A 19,687-nucleotide genomic window follows, 5' to 3' on the forward strand; every position below is an offset into this window, starting at 1 on the left:
GGTGTGTGGCCTCTACCTCCCTAAACCCCTGAGAAGCCGTGGAAAACCCGTCCCCTGGGGCTGATTAAAAAAAGAAGGGCTGGGGAATGTGGCCCCTCTTCTGGAGCGTCATTATGACGGGGACCCCATCACCCCGGGTCGAAAGGCATTAAAAAGGGGAGGGGGTCATGCCGTCTCCCTCTCTGAGCCTAATTAGGCCCTGGGGACCCCATTCCCAGGGGCCAAAATGTTAATAAAAAGTGAGTGACCCCATCCTCTGGGTCCGTCACACTAACTAAAAACGAGGGGAGCTTTTTTGCTGACCCTTTAAAGACATCTACCCTGGGACACAGTAGTTTCCCTACCCACACCAGTGCAGGCAGGGAAACGTGTTTGATCCCATCTGACGGGAGCATTTTTAAATCCTGTCAAACATGCAAGTGTGCTCCCACCCAGTGGGATATTTAAACATGTTCCGATCGGGTGGTAGCAGATTTCTTTTCTGTTTCCATGCCTGCAGTTTTCTTCTGCAGGGAATCAGAACAGGTATTGCCCAGGTTGTATGACAAAACCACGCATGCCTGAACTATGCATGCCTTAACAATGCGGTCTGAACAACGACTGCGATTTACCATGCATGCCTTTCCAATGAATTGTGATGTAAAAGCATGTTTGGCAAATGAGAATGTTTGGTAAATTCCCCCACCTGCACTGTGCCCTAACACCTGATACCACAGCCCTGCAATCCACTCTGCCTTGCTTTAAACTACCCTGACCCAGCCCCCTACCCTGAGCCCTAAAACCCTGCCCCAGCTTTTACAACTACCCCGGCCCCCCTGCCCTGAGCCCTAAAACCCAGCCCCTCCCCCTAAAAACGTACTCCCTGTCCAAAAAACTAACTCGACCTCCCCCCATGAAAAAAAACTAACCCAACCCTCCCCCCCACCCCCCCCCACCCTTAGCCCTAAAACCACCCTCACTCCTAAAAACTACCTCCCCTCCAACCTGGCCACAGCCCCTTAAAAACCTACTACCTGCCCAAAAAAGTAACCTGACCTCCACTCCTTTAAAACAAAATAATAATAACCTGATCTCCCCACCCCCATGCTGAGCCCTAAAACTGCCCCCACCCCTAAAAACTACCGCCCCCCTCAAACCCAGCTCCAGACCCAGCAAACCTGCTCCCTGCCCAAAAACTTAACCCAGCCCCTAAAAAACCTGCTCTCTACCCAAAAAGTAACCCGACCTCCCTGTCAAAAACACTAAGCCCCCTGTCACAGTTTCGGGCAGGGCTGATCAGGACTTTGGTTGGGACACCCCTTGAGGTCACCGAATATCCTACAGAGGTAGTGTACTGGGGCAGAAGAGCAGCTAAAGGCATACACGGAAAGGACAGCTATGGATAGGCACAGGAAACAGGAAAGTAAAAGCAGAGCAACCCTTGTGTGAACAAACAGGAAACAGATTACCAGTGGACAAACACGCTGGGGTTGTACACAGAGTAAGGCGCAGAACCTCCCACAGTGACAGGGAATCTCAATGCCTCTGTGCAGTTTGCTCTTACAGATAGTCACCCTGCCAGCCCCATAGAAAGGAGGCAGCAGAAGTGATTCTGTCTCTGGACCCTAGAGCACAAACAAGGATAGTACTTACATACACAGGACACGCTCTTGTGGGTCCAGCTGGAAAAACAGTGGCGATTCCTGAGAAAACAGCAATAGCACACTGTCACTGTTAGGCACGAAATACAACGTATAACACTGGACAAGGATGGGGGCTGGAATTGCCTCCTGGAAACCAGGAGCCAACCCCAGTACACAGGAGGACACGTATACACTGGTGAAGACTGATAGAACACTTACCAGACACAAAGAACCAAGAAGAAACAGAAGGGAACAAACAAAGAGGCAGAGGCAAGAACTAGGAACAGGCTGAGGCTGAAGCAAAGGCGGGTCTAGGACTTGAAAACAGGGCGCAAACTTCTGTCTGGGACAGACAGAGACAGGACTGGGAAACTGAGAACCGGCTCTGGCTGGAACAGGCAAGGACAGGACTGGAATACAGGGAGTAGGAAATGAGCAGTAAACAGGACTGGGAAACAGAGAGAAGGTTCAGGCTGAAACAAGGCAGGAGCAGGGCAGAGAAACAGGGAGCAGGCTTTGGAAGAAACAAACCGGTACAAGGCTAAGAAGTAGGGAGCAGACTCTGGCTGGAACAATCAGGAGCAGGGCAGAGAAACAGGAAACAGGATCAGGCTGGAACAGAACAGGAACAAAACTGGAACACCATTCGACAAGGGGTCTGTAACACAAAGGAATTGAAGTCCAATGCACGACAGGGAGCTTGAGGAAATGGCTGCTTATAAGCAGTTCCAAGCTGGGCTGCACAGGAGAGGTTTCAGGTGTGTGTGGTTTCGGACACTTGCAAGTCCTGGAGGAGAGGATCCAGTGAAAAGGAGCAACTGGACTTCTCCCATTGAAAACAATGGGAAACAGAATCCGGGTTTTCCTGACTACCAAGCTGTGCATTATGGGATTTGCAGTCCCAAGAAACAAATGTAGTCCTACACAAGTGTACCATGGAGAAAAGAGAAACAGACAGGAGTCAGCAAGGGACTCTAGATAGGTGTTCAAGGTGATTCCCAGGCTTCTGACAGTCCCCTTACAGCGCCCCCTGGAAATGAGACGACCGAGTCGTAACACCCCCTGCCCTGAACCTTAAAACCGCCCCACCCCTAAAAACTGCCCCCCAAACCCAGCCTCACTTACCTCTCCCATTGCTTCCTCTTCCTGCTCCTGACAGCTAGACTGCGCTCTCTGTCTTAACCATGCACATGCGTTGTTAAGGCATATGTGTGGTTAAGGCAGACATGACTCCAGTGTGTGGTTCAGGCAAGCGTGGTTTAGGTTGAGGGGAAACGGCACACATGCCTCAGCTTGCATTGTTAATGCTGTTTCCCATTGCTCTGGGTTGACAGAACAAGTAGAAAACAGCTGCTTCCTCTGGGCGAGCATATTGCCGGCTCCAGCGCTAAACTGGGGCTGCTGGGGCCCTAGGGCTCCCTTTGTGCCTTTAACCTGGTGCTTGGTGGGTGCCCCAGGAGCAACAGGGCACCCACCTATGATAAAGAAATGCCCTGGAGGATGAGGTCCCCAGGGCCAAAATATACTTGAGGGGGGGAGAGGCCAGGCTGCTCCTCTTCTTTTTATTGTATTTAGCCCTGGGGATCCTATTAGGGTTCGGAAGGGGGGGCCGCATCCCCTCAACCATCAGAATTTGCCACCGGAGTTAGGGTCCCTTGGGCCCAGGAAGGCTCAGAGAGGGGGGTGCATGCGCCCCTCGCCACTTTAATCCTATTTGGCCCTGGGGCATGGGGTTCCTGGGGCCTAATTGGAAAAGAGGAGGGGTTCCCTTCAAGATTAAGAAGATGGAAATCATATATAATAGTCCACTACTGTCTCATTCTACCTCAGGGATGGGGGGAAGAGGTGAGCACTCCACACTCTTCTTCCCATGAAGAAACAACACCACTTCTGAAAGTGATTGGGCAGCATATTATCTTAACAGCACTCCAATCAATATAGATATTGGGAGCCATCTGACTCAATGTCAAGGCACCTGTTGATGTTGTGGAACATTTCAGTGCATTTCATTTGAGTCTACACTTATTAGGTGAAATCTGTCTCCTTCTATCGAGGCAGCATGGAAGAGGATAGGTCAAATTTCTCCTTCTACATAGGATCCTGCAGATGTCATGATCGCAGTCTTAACGGAGGATGATTATCAGTCTTGTCCCCACCATAATGCCAAGTTCTCCTCTGGGAGTTCAGTAGGCCTGGCAACCTTAAATGGCAGGTCCAAGGGCTTGTTTTACTTGTCTTTCATCAGGGTGATCATCCTCAGGCGTCCAGTGACGGATAACCATTTGGATTTTCCTGCAACAGATTTATGGAAGAGGATTTGAAGCATGTTTCTAATTGCAAACATAATGAGATCTGGTATTCCAAGTCGTCAAGAATGATGTGGCTGATCTTCACTTTAGGATTCATCCTCAGTATCCAACTTTTTATCTGGCTAGCAGGAGTTTTTACTGGCATCTACTTCTATTCCATCAAGAATCTACCTCATTGGTGATCTTGTTACCTTTAATGGGCTCTGAAATAGAGCTGTGAAAAAGTGCAACCTGCAGACTAACATACCCGAAGTTGGAGTGTCCATCAAAGTAATCAGGCTTCACTCTATTAATTGTGCCTTTAGTTCCTAGACTCTTGGAACCTATAATAGATAACTTCACACAGCCTTTCTCTGTTCAGGCTGTAAAACTAGAAGCTCAAATCGGCTGATTATGACCCAAAGTTTCTGAAAAAAGGGCACCTGCAGATTTCTTGCTCTTAGTAGCAAATAAGCTAACTACCGCTGGCTTGACTACTTTTAATGCAGAAGAAAGTAGATAATGGAACGCTTTTTAGAGAAAGATATGTCAGAAATGGCATGGAATTGTGAACATGTCCAGCTGTAAGGCTCTGTTCAGCTGTTACTGTTATTCTCTTTGAGATCTAATGAACCATTCCAGAAAATAAATGAATAACAGAAAATCTATGGACATTGTTAAAAGAGGGATATTAACTTCAGATAGTCTGATGGGTGTTCTGAAAGATGCTGCAGACCTGGGTACTGTGAACATATGCCATGGAGTTTCTGTGAGAGGTTTGTCCTGGCCCACGTCATCATTATTGACCCTTCTGGCTTATCAAAAAATCTTTTTGGATCTCGAGCAGATACTTAAATTTAGAGTATAAAACGTAAGACTTGAGACCTTGAAGTTCATGGGTCTAGAGTAGAAGAAAGATTCATACATTCCTTAATGGAAAATATACCAGCTGGAACAAGCAATAATTGTAGTACTTTTGGAGTACTTTTGAAAGCTAAACTCTTTTTGAACAATATGTAGTGGTCAATAGCCTTCCACGGCCCCAGGCAGACCTCATTGTACATTCTAAAACTACAGAGTCTCCGGAAACCAGTGCCCACGTTGCTATCCGTCCAATCCATGCACAAAGATTCTCTTCACAGCTGGAGGTAACAGACACTGTTCAAACCAGCCCTCCATCTGAATACAGCAAAAACATTTCCGAGGTCATGATAATTAATTTTTAAAGACATACATTGTATTGAAAAAGCCAAGGCCTGCATGCCAAGAAGGGGCAAAACACGTGTTTGCTCTCTGTTAAAGCAGAAAGGGTTTTCTCTAAATACAAAAACAGAGCTGTTGAGTTAATACAGAACAAGGTAATCATGTGCTAATTACAAAGAAAAACAGTTATAACAGTTGTAATTACAAGAAAAACAGCTAGATATGATATGGACAATATATATTATGTTTGGGATCTTGGAAAACTTTGAAGCCTATTAAGGAAAAATCTAAATGAATGATAGTTGCCAGTAGTTATTCCAGGTGAAAGCTCACTCTGTTCAGTACACAATCAGCTGAGTAGAAGGTTCCATCCTTTTGCGATTAATGCAGCAGTTCACCACCATCACACCTAAATAAAAAATAAAGACATTACAAGTGGTCCCTCATTAGTCGTGCCTCCAGAAACCACATTGTCCACAGGTTGCTCCATCTAACTTCATAGTGAGCTAACTCCATAGAGCTTTATGTAGACTCATCCCTGTTCACTGCCATCCGTTTCTTTTTTCCATTCCTTTCTCAGATCTGGAGCTCCACTCCCAAATTATGTCAGTGTTTCACTGACCCCACAATCAGTTTTTAGACCTTGTTTACATGATAGCTTTTCGCTGTCTGGTTGCTAAAGAACTCTTGTGAAACCTAACAAAAGCTTGATGAGCTTAAAGCCTACCCACTGCTTACTATTGGTTGGCTTTATAGCCACTGTTATTTGCTTGGTTCTTAAATGATGTCTTGCCTTCATTTTCTTGTGCTTGCCCCTCTCATGGAACATAGTCTTATTACGTTCTTTACTTTGAATGGCTTGCATTAATCACCTGCCCGCATTCAGATCACTACTTATTTCTTTCACTTTCAGCACTCCATGAATGCATGTGTTTACAAGCTCTCACTTTCATGTCCTTCTTCTCCCTTCAAATACCCACCTCCACCCACATTCTTTGTTGCTTACCCCAAACCTCTATAAAAGGTTGCTTTTCTTTCCTCTCCCCTCATTCCACTTTCTGCATTAAAGCACAGGCCTTTTAAGGGGCTGGCTGATGCCCTGAATCAGCTGGAGTTTCAGGCGGAAGGTGTGCATAGAATGATTCAAAAGGAGACGTCCCTTCTCCTTGAGGCCCGTAAATCTGCTGTGGCATTTGTTTCAGTTCTGGTTCCCATGGGAAGCAAGTTAGGCATTTGCAAGTATTTTTCTGTAACATGTGACACTTCCGTCTTGTTTCTAAATTCTATTCAGTTTCCTGAGTGAGGTATTTGGAAAATAAACCATGTCATTTGTACAGACTAAAAATATTGAATTCAATTAACAATTCTAAAATCCCAATAAATGTATTTGCTTTTCCTCCAGCATTTTGATTCTTAACAAACTAGCATTGACAAAGCCAATAAGTTGATAAACTTTATAAAGGTGAGCCTTAATGACATTGCCAATGCTTGTTTTTACAAGCAGTGTGCCAGAAAGAATATCTCCACCAAAGAACACAGGCTTTAAATGTTGTTGCAAGTACAGGACACAGATGTCAGTCACCAATCAAACCATCTACCTGTGGTGTCTATGGACTAGACAAGACTCAAAATCCTATTACCAATGCTCCCTAATGCACTTAAATGTTATCAGTAAGGGGGGATGTCACTGTATATGACTGAACACAAAAAACAGGACAGGTTGCTCTCCAAACACGGAACCGCACTGTTCTCCAGGACCTCTCCAAAGGTTAACTCAAAGTTGAGAGACAAGTCCCATCACAAATGCAAGAAGTCCAATCGAGACTCGTCCACGTTCCATCACTCCGGACCTGCTGAGAAGTAACACAGTTTTCCCTCGAAGGACCCCTCTCCACTCCCATCATCTGACTCTGAGCCTGTAAGGCTGTTATGGGTGTGTCCTGTGTTCCCCGTGCCATCCTTGAACCAACAGTAGTTGGCGACTTGCAACTTGAACAGATAATGCTGGCTTTCTCTGGAGTGCCACAGAAGCCCCCAATTGAAGTTCTGTGTGAGGGACTGGCCCTCGCATTGACTGACCGTATTGGGTTTCTGCTTGGTCTCATACCTGCGCTGACCCATGCATCCACTCCTGTGTCTGAGGTCTTGCTGTTCCAACTGTTCCGAGTCATACTTCAACTCCAGTTGCGCCTACTCCAGGTCTGACAACTACAGTTTCCAATCCGGAGCTGACGTCAACCTGTGCCAGGCCTATATGTCTTGTTATGAGATCACCAAGGAGTAGCCCTGACTTTGGATGAACCCTAGCTCCAACCTCAAAACCAGTACAATTGTAGGATGGAGGCCTTATTCACATTCAACTGAGGCGCCATCCAAGGGCTATAAAATCCCCCAAATCGATGGATGACAATGAAGGAGACATAATTTAATCTCTTTTCAGTAACCCACTGCTGGCCTGTTTCGAGATTTTCTGATTTGCGAAGATCTGGATACTTTCCTGAGACAGAGATGAACTCCCCACCGTTTCGTCCATTGAGGAGATGAGGAAACTTATTCAGATATTCTCCTTCTATAAATTCAGAGGAAATGCACATGGTACAGAATTAGTATTGCAAGTAAGTAGCATTTGCTTATGCTTGGGGCACTAGAGAAGCGCTGCAGCAAGATGACCATAAATTGGTGGGGTTCTGCCAATCAGGATTATAATCTGGTTATAATCTGTCGCTGGAGCAGAAATCCAGTTCCAGTGAAGGCACGCGGGGGATGGTACAATACACTGTGACAGCAGGTGGCCCTTTTGTAGCTCTCAGGGGCTTTGTTCCTTGCTGGGAGCCGTGGGCCTGTTGGGCCTGCATGGACCGCAAGAGGCCTGGAGCTGTTTGCCAGTGGGTGAGCGATCCGGCCTTTGGGAAGTGCTGCTGGGCTGTTGGTGTGGTCCCGAGACAGATCGTGGCTATTGGTTGCCCGCGCAACCCCGAGTCGAAGATTCTTGATTGACTTATCAGGATTAGGCCCTGAGTATGGAGGGACGGTGGGTGCCTGCTGAACAGGGGTGGGGACAGTTGCAGCTCTGCTGCACAAAATCCACACACAAGACCCCTGGCAACAATATCTGGGAAGCCACCACATTAATGGTGTACCCTAGTGAGATGCACCTAGGAACTGCCTCCCCTTTGTATGTTGTAATATGCATTGCACAACAGATCCTGTTTGAAAGCACCCGAGCCGTTATGAAGATTCTAAGTTTGCAATTAAAATAGACTCCCCAGCACTCGTTTTCTCCTGGCCAATAGCTCTCTCCTTGAATAGGTAGTTATCAATATGTATGAAATGTACAAAAACCGCCCACTCCTTTTGGGATTGCCTTGTGATGACACAGTGTAACATGCAAATTGCTGCTTGAGCTTTAGTTATTGAGAAAAGTAGTTCACCTGGCGATTGGGTGAATGAAGGAAGTGAAAGGTTCATTTCTCTGCCAAGTTTGGTTGGCTAGAGTGGCTGTGAAGTATGCTAAGTTTAGGAGGGGAGGGGTTCTAGCGTGCAACCACATAATAAGAAGCTGCTTCTACTTCCCAGTACATTAACACAACAAGGGTTTACACGTAATGAGAGTGTTTAGATTTATCACTTAGAACACATGAGGTTTACAGAATCCCAGGAAAATGCTACAAGTGCTAGTTTACCTGCATAGACATGACATAGACAGGCCTACTGCAAGAGACTCATCGGATGCAATAACAGAATCCAGACTCTGAGCAAGATACACCACATCGTGTTTAGCACATGCTCGCGACATGTGAATCATAATTATGTCAGACACCCCAGTATGACACATGCATGAGACCCTTAACCCTGAAAGCAAATTACGTTTACTACATGTATTTATACACATTATGCTACTCACCCTCATCTGGTTCTACTGGCTCAAATGTGGACACTTTAAGCTCTGTCAGGAATTATGGTTTAAAAGGTAGCACAGTTCAATTCTAGATCCATTATCTGGGGAGGTGACTTAAGTATATTACTGGACCCACATAGGGATAGACCCAGCAAGAGCAGCAGACCGTCATCACTAGCTGTAAGGTGACTGTGTTTAATAATAGCAGATAACTACCTGATGTCTGGTTAGAGAACAGTCTAGTGTCCAGGGAGGGCACCAGGTTTTCAAGCTCCTGCAATACTTGGTCCAGATTGAACTACTGGCGAGTTTTGAGGGTCATATGCACTTGCACCAACAAAGTGTCACATATTCCTGGAACCCTCTCTGACCACACTCTAGTAGTGCTCGAGTTGGCAATACCTGGACTGTCCCATAGCCTGGCTGAAGAGGGGTAATACCCAGAAACCGGTCCAGGATGCTTGTTTCTGGTCCAGGCAGGAACTGGCCTGGTAGTTCAGGCTGGACTGTTCCCATAGGGAACAGGGTCAAGGCTGATTTGCATATGGCTATGTCCACACTGGAATGGCATGGTGAGCACAAAAAAACCTGATGAATTTAACCCAGGTCTGTGACTGGGGGTGAATGCTTGATTTGGTCTACATTCCGTCCATCAACTGTTCTTTTTGCATTGGACTGTCCCATAGAGCATTCTTCTGGAGGCTCCCATGTTGGCCTCTAAGGGATGCAGTATTTAAAGATTAAATTGGATGTGAGACTGAGGAGTAATTAGAATTAATATGAAGTCAGTGACAAGCCTTTTAACTTAATAGGAGACATACAAACTGGTAATATGGTGAGCTTGCTTTGCTAAGCAAGCAGGAATACCAAAGGGTATTAGGGCTAGACTTACAAGGTGGGAAAGTGAAATGAAAACCTTGGAGGTGCACTACTACAAGAAGGAGGATCCTGTGGCAATAGCGAAGATAGACAAATAACTTGAGATGGCACAAACAAACTGTTATATTTAGGTAGAAAGGCAAGGGCTAGAACTTTCATGAAGGTGAGTGGCCCAGCAAAACCCTGCTGGGATTGCTCCAAAACCAAAAGTCTAACTCTGACATAATCGAAGGGGAGAGAGAAGACTGCTCAATTGCCACAGAGACCACTAGCACCCTTGAGGTATTCCACAAACACTTTGCAGAACTGTACGTTTTCAAAACCTTCCCAGATGACGCTGAGCTATATAGATTTTTTGAGACTTTGGAGTTAGTTTGGCTACATGCAGTACATAGGCAAAGCCTAGAAATGCCAATACCCATTGAAGATATTGGGCAAGCAATTAAGAAATGGCAAAATGATGGAGGCTTGGCCCAGATTGGCTGACAGCGGAATTCTATCAGGCATACAACACACCTCACCTCCTAGCACCAAGATTATTAGCAATGTTGGAAAAATCCTACCAGACGAAACATGTCCTCCAACATTCAGAAAAGAAATGGTAATTACACTACTTAAATCTGGTAGGCGTCCCAAAAAAAGTGCCCCCCACCCACCCCCCACTACTGGTAACAAGATAGTAACAAAAATCCTTGCAAGTCGAATCCTTGCATTGCGACCTAATCTGGTGCGACCAGTCTGGCTTTATAGACTGTTGGTATACTTGGCATAACCTTACACTTTCTCACAACCCTGCATCAATTAAACAATAATTTAAGAAGCAGTGATCATCTTTTTATACGTGATGAAAGCATTCAGCACTTGTGAATGGCTATACTTTTTCTGCCTGCTGCTGTGACTGGGGTGTAGTGTTGAGGTTTCTAGGTTGGGTGAGGTTTATTTACACAAAACCCCAGGGTGTGCATTTGAGAAATCAAAATGATTTTCGGCTCCCCTTGAATTTACTGGTGGTACGCATCAAGGGTGCCCCTTGTCTCCCAATGTGTTTGGGATAGCGATGGAGCCACTGCTACCCACATTTTTCTTTTTATACAACAACATACCTGTCCCTCAAAATAAAACATTCTTCACTGAGCTCCGCGGTAGGCAAACACTTCAGGCTAAAGTCAAAACCTTATTAATAGCATTCAAACAAGGAGGTTTGGCAGCACCAGACTTAAAATGACATGGTAAGGTGCACAACGTAGACACAATGTATGCCCCCAAGTCTCTCATTAGCTTTCTTTCCTCATATGCAACTACTTGTGACCATATGGCGAGCTGGCAGGTACATTCACTGCAGTTATGCAACACGGGAGACTTATATTCTGATGATGCTTTTGTGCTGCCAGCATTGTGCATGAGCGTGAGGGACACAAACTATTCGCCCTGTACCTATACTTCAGACTTTGCAAGATCTGTCAGAAGTGAATACGAAAACTAGAAAATATAATTTCCACACAGTCCTCCAAGAGGTTATTGGGTCGCATACACAAGACAATGCAAGAGGAAGCACCTGTTCAAGATTAAATGGCTCACAGAGGTGCTTCCCCCAATGACTGACCAACAATGGGAGTAATGTTGTGCTGAGATAGTGGGACTCTCTTCCAATTGTAAAACTTCCACTTATGCATTTTAAACTATTACACAGAGCTTACCACTCCCTGGCAGCCTTTTACAAGATGACGCAAGATTTATGTGCCATGTGTCGCATGCCGGAGCTTGAAGCAGGGTTCCTACATCTCACGATGCCGCCAAGACCTGGAACTCCTTTCCCATCCACCTCGGAAGATCTCCCACAATTCAGAAAAGACCTCAAAACCTGGCTCTTCTCCGGATCCCTTCTGTTCATCGACAACTACTCACTTACTGACCCCCACCCAGCACCTTGAGACCCTAGCGGGTGACTAGCTGCGCTTTACAAGTATAGTGATTGATTGAATACTTGTAAGTGCCCCATAGATTACTTGTCAGTGCTTCTTGTGAAGAGTGACGGCCACTATTCAACATCATCAGTTATAGATCATTGCTCACCCCCGGAATAGCATTACTTGGCTACGTAAAAAATGTACCCTCATAGGTCGGACAGGGTGTGGCGATGGGGCCAGTGCTGGCCAAGCGAAGAGCGGCCATCCACTGGGGCTACTGCAAGATGCTGTCACAGCAGACTAGCTACAAGACATGGCATTCTGTGAGGAACAACATGAGTCATAGTGTGAACTTATGCCCCTTACATATAGACCTGAGGATATATTGGTCCCACTTCGACAGTATCCAATAGCGCAGCAGGCTGGGTGGTCTGTGACACCTCCTGTGCAACATGAAACATTGTAATAAATAAGACATGCCATCATTTTAAATGTGCAAGTCACCTAAAGGTGATGATAGATGATAATGCTTGGAGAAATGCTGATACAACCAATTTGGACACTCTTGTAGAAGGGAAGGGGTGAAGCATGGACTGCATACTACGCAGTTATGTAAAATGTTTATAACTTGTGTTACTGCTAAGGATGATATGGAAATAAGCATTAAGGAATTGCTATGTGATATGTTACATGCTATTATGTTCCAGAATTGCTAGTTGTGGCAAGGCTGTAATTGGCAACTATGTTGGAAAATTAAAAAAGTACAAAAACTTATGGTTATGTTTGGTTACCAAGTTCTTAGTTATAATTCCTTTGAGCTTATGGCTGCTAATGTGTTTGTGTCATGTGACCGCCCAAAACAGTTACCTGCTATTTTGTGTCTTGCTTTTATTCTAAACTACAATTATGCTCTTCAAACAGGTAACGAAAAATACCAGAACCTCCTCAAAGAAGCCAAGGAAAACCTTGATAAAGAGTTGCAAAGTGATGATACAGCCAGCCGCCCAAGGACAATGACAACTGATCTTTTCCTTGATGACTCCATTGCTAATGTAATTTCATCTTTTTACTTTTTATAGTTGTATCTATCATATTACATTTGAGGACAAGATTAACCAGTGGTTCAAGACAAGTCTAATTTGCTAACTTTCAATTGGTGTTTGAACTACATGGTGTAGCAAACCTGAAGAACGATCCTGCTCTAATTGTTCTGGGTGGGTACAATGAAGATGTAACGTTGTAAAGAAAAAAAAATACAAATGTTTCTCCAGTATTGAATCTTTCATGGATTCACATGCTTGAATCATTCCCCATCGTCGAGATGGCAGTCCCCGGTACCATAATAAGTAGTGTACAATATAATAACGGGCTTAAAAGTAATGCACAGTTCAATTTTACAGCCTATCCATATTCTTTAAGAAAAGAACCAACGTTATGCATTGACCAATCAGGCGACAGCACCCTCTAGAACCCTCATCACAGAGGCTCCAGTTCCTCAGATTTTCTACTTTACGTCAGGTGATAGGAGTCTCCCTGAGCTCTGCTCAGTTTTTCTCTTCAGAATATAACTTCTACTGGATACTTTTCAGGTCAGCTTTAAACTTTATTCTTATTACAACTTGTAACACTCTGACCATGTCAGGATCTCCAAAAAAAGGCCTTTTTAAGCCTAGTAACACCTGTGGCAAAAAGAGACTTTATTCAGAAGACCCTCACAGAGAGTTTATTTACTGTCTATAGCCACATCATAAAGTTGTGGACTGCAAAATCTGTAGAACTTTCTCACAAAAAAACACTTAGATGGAGAAGGAAGGCTCCTCTTGTGGCTACAAAAAAGTAAATCTAAGGATACATTCTCTGATGAAGAGAGTGACGACTCCTCAAAAACTGAAAAATCCCACAAGAGAGGAAGATCGTTGGAAGTGGAGCCTTCAGAGCCTCACAATAAAGCACTTAAAAAATCTCATGGAAAATAGATGGTGCCACATAAGAAATCCTCCTCAAAAGTCTTTTCTGAGCCTTCAACACCGGCTACCAGAAAAAGTTCTGTCAAGAAAATTTCAAAATTGCTTCCTTCTACATCAAAAGTGGTTTTGGTGAAAAAAATCAAAGATTTCAAAAATCTCACTGCCTACGATGATCCCATCGATGATATCGTAGACATCTACTATGACTCCAGCTTTCACAATGGCGTCTGCGCCTATGATAATGTCCTCGTCTCCATTATCGTTGACGACCATTGTCTCCTGCAGGATCACAACGAAGCCTTTGTCGCCTAAGAAAACTAAGGAGGTACTGTTGATGAACTCACCAACAAGACCTATGGATACGGGGCTATCCTTACCATCGACAATTCCACTGTCGACGACGGATCTAAAAAAGATATCTTCGTCGACGAAGCTACCATCAACAATGTCATTGTCGATGAGACCACTGTCGATCACACCATTGTCGACTAGACCATCATAAACTAAACCGGCATCGGCGACGCCACCGTCGATGACATAATCTTCTGTCAAACCATCGTCGACGACACTAATACCTACACCATCTCCAAAACCCTTGATACCTGCTACTGGCCGGTCTCCTACAGACCAGCTACTGCTTCCAGAGCACACCTCACCGAGTAAGGTCACACCATTTCCACGTCATCATCTCTTAGACGACAAATTGGAGGAGGAAGGACTTTCTGGAGTAGCACATAGCCCCTCCGAGTTGCACATTAAGTGCCAGGATGATGAACAAGATAAGACCACTCTGTTTACGTGTCAGAAAACGTACAGCATAGCTACCAGCCCAGTCCATCACATAATATTCAGAATCAGACAATCCAAATGCCACAAGATTTGATTTTTAACTTGCAAGCAGTGCTGCAGGACTACTATAAACGCTTTCCCAACCCTGCACAGTCAGCACCTCCATCACAGCCCAAAACACCGGCGAGGTCACCTCAAGAAATGCCGCCTACTCGTCCTACTTTGCTATCCTTTTCAGGGGTTCCGCTATCTTCACTGCTATTAGCAGATCCACCGTCAGATGGCCAACATACATCACAAGATGAACAGGAGGAAGAAGGAGAATTGGGAGATCAGGCCTCCACATCTTCAGAGCGGGACAATTATGTCATACAACCACCATCACCACCACAGCCGCCTCTGGTGGACTCCCCACCAGACGACATTGGTGGTTTTCATAGTATAATGGCGTGTACAGCAAAAAGGTTTCAATTACCTCTTACCTCTAAGCAGACAGACTGTTTGTTTCCTGTATGATTTTAAGGAACCCAGAGAGAAATCGATGAAAGCAATACCCATAGTAGATTTCATCTGGCAGGAGGGTATTGGTACTATGAAGAATCCAGCCACCATTTTAGCAGTTATGCCAAGACTGGATAAAAAGTATAATGCACCAGCTTGTTTGATCGGACATTTGAGGCCAGACTCTGTTATAAGTCAAGCTGCCCAGAGGCGTTCCAAGAACCCATCAGCACCCGTCACAACACCTCCTGATAGAGATGGGCGTTGTTTTGATTATATTGGGAAAAGATTCTCGAGTACGGCAGGGCTTACAGTTCGTGCAGCAAATTCTCTTGCCATTCTAGCAAGGTTCGACAGACAAATGTGGTTGGATTTGTTACAGTTTATAGATCTTCTTCCAGACGATTCACGAGACGAAGCTAAAAAGATTCTCCTAGAAGGTCAGAAAGCTTTCGAATAAATATTAGACTGCGCAGTTGACATCTCCGCAACTGGTTTTCAACAGCTGTCAGGAGCAGCTGTACTCAGAAGGCTTTAGGCCTGAGGTGCAGAGTAAAACTTTGGACATGCCTTATGATGGTGAATCATTATTTGGGAAACATATAGATGACGCCTTACAGCCTATCAAGAATGATACTGACACAGCCAGATCTTTGGGTATGTTACATGCGAAACAACCACCTTGTCGAGGAACCAGAGATAGGGGTACCTTCTCCTTTCGTGTAGGGTTTCAGTCTTATAGGCAACAATATCAACCCTACCAAGGACAGTTCCGTCCTCAATACTCTCAACAGTATAGACAACCACCTGCTGCAGCCTACAAGCAACCAGCTAGGGGGAAACACCCCACCAGAGGTCGAGACTCCTCCAGGAAGCAATGACCTAACACCAGCGCAGGCTTCCCCATAGACCAAATTACCACATATATTAGGAGGTTGAATCTCCCAATTTGTAAACAATGGGCTACTATAACAACGGACAGATAGGTCCCTAATGTCATATCTCAAGGGCACAACCTTGAATGTATCAACAAGCCGCCAAATCGCCCGCCCAATGGTCCACCCCCTCTACGTCTAAAACAACTGCTAAAACAAATCTCCCTCATGTTAAAAAAAGGAGCAATAGAAAGAGTACCGTATACTCAGAAGGGACTGGGGTTTTACTCCTGTTTCTTTTTAATAAAGAAGAAATCAGGAGATTGGCGACCGATATTGGATCTACGCAAACTAAACAAATATCTGAAAAAACAATCATTTTGGATGCTTATCTTACAAGACATTTTGCACCTTCTAAACCATGCCGACTATATGACATCTACCGACCTCAAAGATGCATATTTCCATATACCCATTCTTCCAAATCATCTAAAATATTTAAGATTCCAGGTAGCCGGCACTCACTTTCAATTCAAAGTGCTCCTCTTTGGTTTAAAGTCAGCCCCTCGCATATTTACAAAGATGCTAGCCCCAGTGGCCGCATATCTCAGGAAAAAAGGAGTTCAAGTATTCCCATACTTAGAAGACTGGCTGATCAAAGCAACATCACCACAGTCAAATACAGAGCACACAAACATATGCCTCAAATTGTTCAACAAGTTGGGTCTCATTTCAAACCTTCAGAAGTGTTCCCTCATTCTGAAAACAGAGAGAACTTTTATGGGAGCAGTTATCAACGCCAGCACAGACAAGGCAACTGTCTCGTTGGACAGACAGATGAAGATGTATCAATTTGCCCACAAACCAATCAAAAGAGAGTCTGTTTCAGTTCGGACATACAAATCATTCCTAGGAATGCTCTCCTCCTCCATCCCTCTGATTCCGAACTGCAGACTTCACATGAGACCGTTGCAAGAGGAGTTAGACAAGCAGTGGAAACAATCTCAGGGCTCCTTTGACGATATTATACAAATAATAGACCTGTAGTCCTCCAGACAGTGGTGGACACAAAGGAAGAACTTGACAGAAGGTCTAACTTATCTGTCCCCAATAACGGACTAGGTAATAACAGGTGCATCCCCACAGGGCTAGGGTGCGCACTTACAGGACCTTTCCGTCAGCGGAAAATGGGACAATCCCGACAAGAAAAGGCACATCAATTACCTCGAGTTCAAAGCTTTAGCTCTAGCAGTATGTTTGTTTCTTCCCAGAATTGCAAACTCTTCCATGCTCATCAGAACAGACAACACCACGTGCATGCACTACTTAAAGAAACAAGGGGGAACAAGATCACCGGCATTGTCGCATCAGGTTCAAGAGATTCGGCAGTGGGCAATTCTCAACAGGATACCTCTCAGAGCAGAACATCTACCAGGAGCAGCAACTGTGATAGCGGACACACTGAGCAGATTGTCCTCAACCTGCCATGAATGGGAACTCGACCATCAGTCACTGCAGAACATATTCAGCCAATGGGGCACGCCGAAATTAGACCTCTTCGCCACCAGGAACAACCGCAAATGCCAGTACTACGCAAGTTGGCGTCACCAAAAAGATTTGGGGGGAGATGCATTTTTGATCAGATGGTCGAAGATGTTTGCCTACGCTTTTCCCCTAATTCCTTTAATCCCTCGAGTAATTCGCAAACTCAAGAGGGAACCATGCAGGATCATTCTCATAGCCCCCAACTGGCCCAGACAGTTCTGGTACACAGAACTTTTCCTACTATCGGAACGTCCACACATACAGCTGAGGCCCAGTCATACATTGCTAACAATGCACAACAGCCAGATCCTACATCCCAATCTGGAGCATCTACATTTGACAGCTTGGCTCCTGAATACCATGAGTTTCGAAACCTAGACATCCTATCTGATTGTCGAGAAATTCTGGCTAAAGCAAGAGCAGATTCCACAAATAGATCATCTAAATTAAAATGGAAGTGTTTTCGCTATTGGTGCCAACAAAATAACTTGAATCTGCTTTCTTCAAATCCAGGACAGATTTTACCATACCTTTTACAAATAGTAAGGTCTGGACTCTCGCACTCATCCCTGAGTTCATCTTGCAGCAATATCCCGATTTAGAAGAGAGGACAGAACACCATCTCTCTGGTCCTCCAGGATTGTTAAAGAATGTATGAAAGGGCTTTTTTGAGTTTTTTCCCCCCAGTAAAGACACCACCACCTAAGTGGCATCTTAAAATTGTTTTGACCCAGCTCATGAAATTACCATTTGAACCTATACATAAAGCGGAACGAAAATACCTAACAGGGAAAACTGCACTATTACTACGTCTTACATGGGCCAGGAGACTGAGTGGGATACAAGATATTACTATAAAGGAACCCTTCATGCAGTTCAAAAAGGACAGTATTCTCCTTAGAGCAAATCCTAAATTCATACCTAAAATCCCATCGGATTTTCATTTAAACAAACCCATTATTCTAAGAATTTTTTTTTCCAAACTCTGTCGCCTGCCGAACAGGCACTTCATAACATAGATGTTGGAAGGTGTTTAAGATTTTACTTGCATAAAACGCAGCGATTTCGAAAGTCAACCCAGTTATTTCTCACTTATGGGAACTTCAAAAAAGGCTTTCCAGCAACCAAAGTCACTATAGGAAGATGGATAGCACAGACTATTCAATTATGCTATGCTAAAGGAGGAAAATCATTAACAGATAGGGTAAAACCTCACTCAACGAGAGCTGTATCTACATCAACAGCTCTATTTGCGGGTGTGTCGATACAACAGATCTGCAGAACAACAACATGGTCTAACAGACACACCTTCACGCCACACTACTGCCTGGAAGAAGCTGACAAATCAGATGCAGTGGTGGGGCAAGCAGTTTTACGCCATCTATTCCAATATGGTGAGCCATCTTATAAATTATTTACCCAACTTCCACTTCAAATATATATATGCATGAATTTGGTATTGTAACTGCTAACTACTGTGATTCAAGCATGTCAATCTATGAAAGGTACAATACTGGAGAAGAAAATATGTTACTTACCTGTAACTGTAGTTCTCCAGTATTGTAATCTTTCATAGATTCACATGCAACTCACCCTCCTCCCCATAGAGGCTCCCCTTTGTGTATTTACAGTATACTGCGCCTTCGTGAGTGAAAATCTGAGGACCTGGAGCCTCTGTGATGAGGGGTCTAGAGAGTGCTGTCGCCTGATTGGTCATTGCCAAACTTTGGTTCTTTTCTTCACAAAGAATATGGATAGGCTGTAAAATTGAACTGTGCATTATTTTTAAGCCTGTTATTATATTGTCCACTACTTATTATGGTACCGGGGACTCCCATCTCGACGACGGGGAATGATTCAAGCATGTGAATCATCTATGAAAGATTACAATACTGGAGAACTACAGTTACAGATAAGTAACTTAGGGCCAGATGTAGGTAAGTATAATTTTGCGACTTGCAATTTGCGAGTCATAGTGACTCGCAAATTGCAACTTGCAAAACCAAATGCAGAAAGGTGTCTCAGACACCTTCTGCGACTCGCTATGGGGTCGCAAAGGCCCACCTCATGAATATTAATGAGGTGGGTCGCAGTTTGCGACCCCATAGCGAGTCCATGCACTCACAGGGATGATGGCCTGCTGGAGACAGCAGACCACCATGTCTGTGACTGCTTTTTTAATAAAGCAGGTTTTTTTTTTCTTTTTGCAGCCC

At 44.6% G+C, this 19,687-nt stretch overlaps 1 protein-coding gene across 2 annotated transcripts in view; it reads left to right on the forward strand.

Moving 5' to 3' along the window:
• HYDIN (HYDIN axonemal central pair apparatus protein) overlaps positions 1 to 19,687 on the forward strand; it is a 2,122,366-nt gene that overhangs the window by 1,091,806 nt on the left and 1,010,873 nt on the right. For both annotated transcript variants that reach the window (XM_069217473.1, XM_069217472.1), the window contains one exon: positions 12,719 to 12,849. In XM_069217473.1, the coding sequence (XP_069073574.1) occupies positions 12,719 to 12,849 (131 nt within the window). The remainder of the gene's footprint in view (positions 1 to 12,718; positions 12,850 to 19,687) is intronic.

This window comes from Pleurodeles waltl, chromosome 12, assembly GCF_031143425.1.
Source record: "Pleurodeles waltl isolate 20211129_DDA chromosome 12, aPleWal1.hap1.20221129, whole genome shotgun sequence".
NCBI classification, from domain to species: domain Eukaryota; kingdom Metazoa; phylum Chordata; class Amphibia; order Caudata; family Salamandridae; genus Pleurodeles; species Pleurodeles waltl.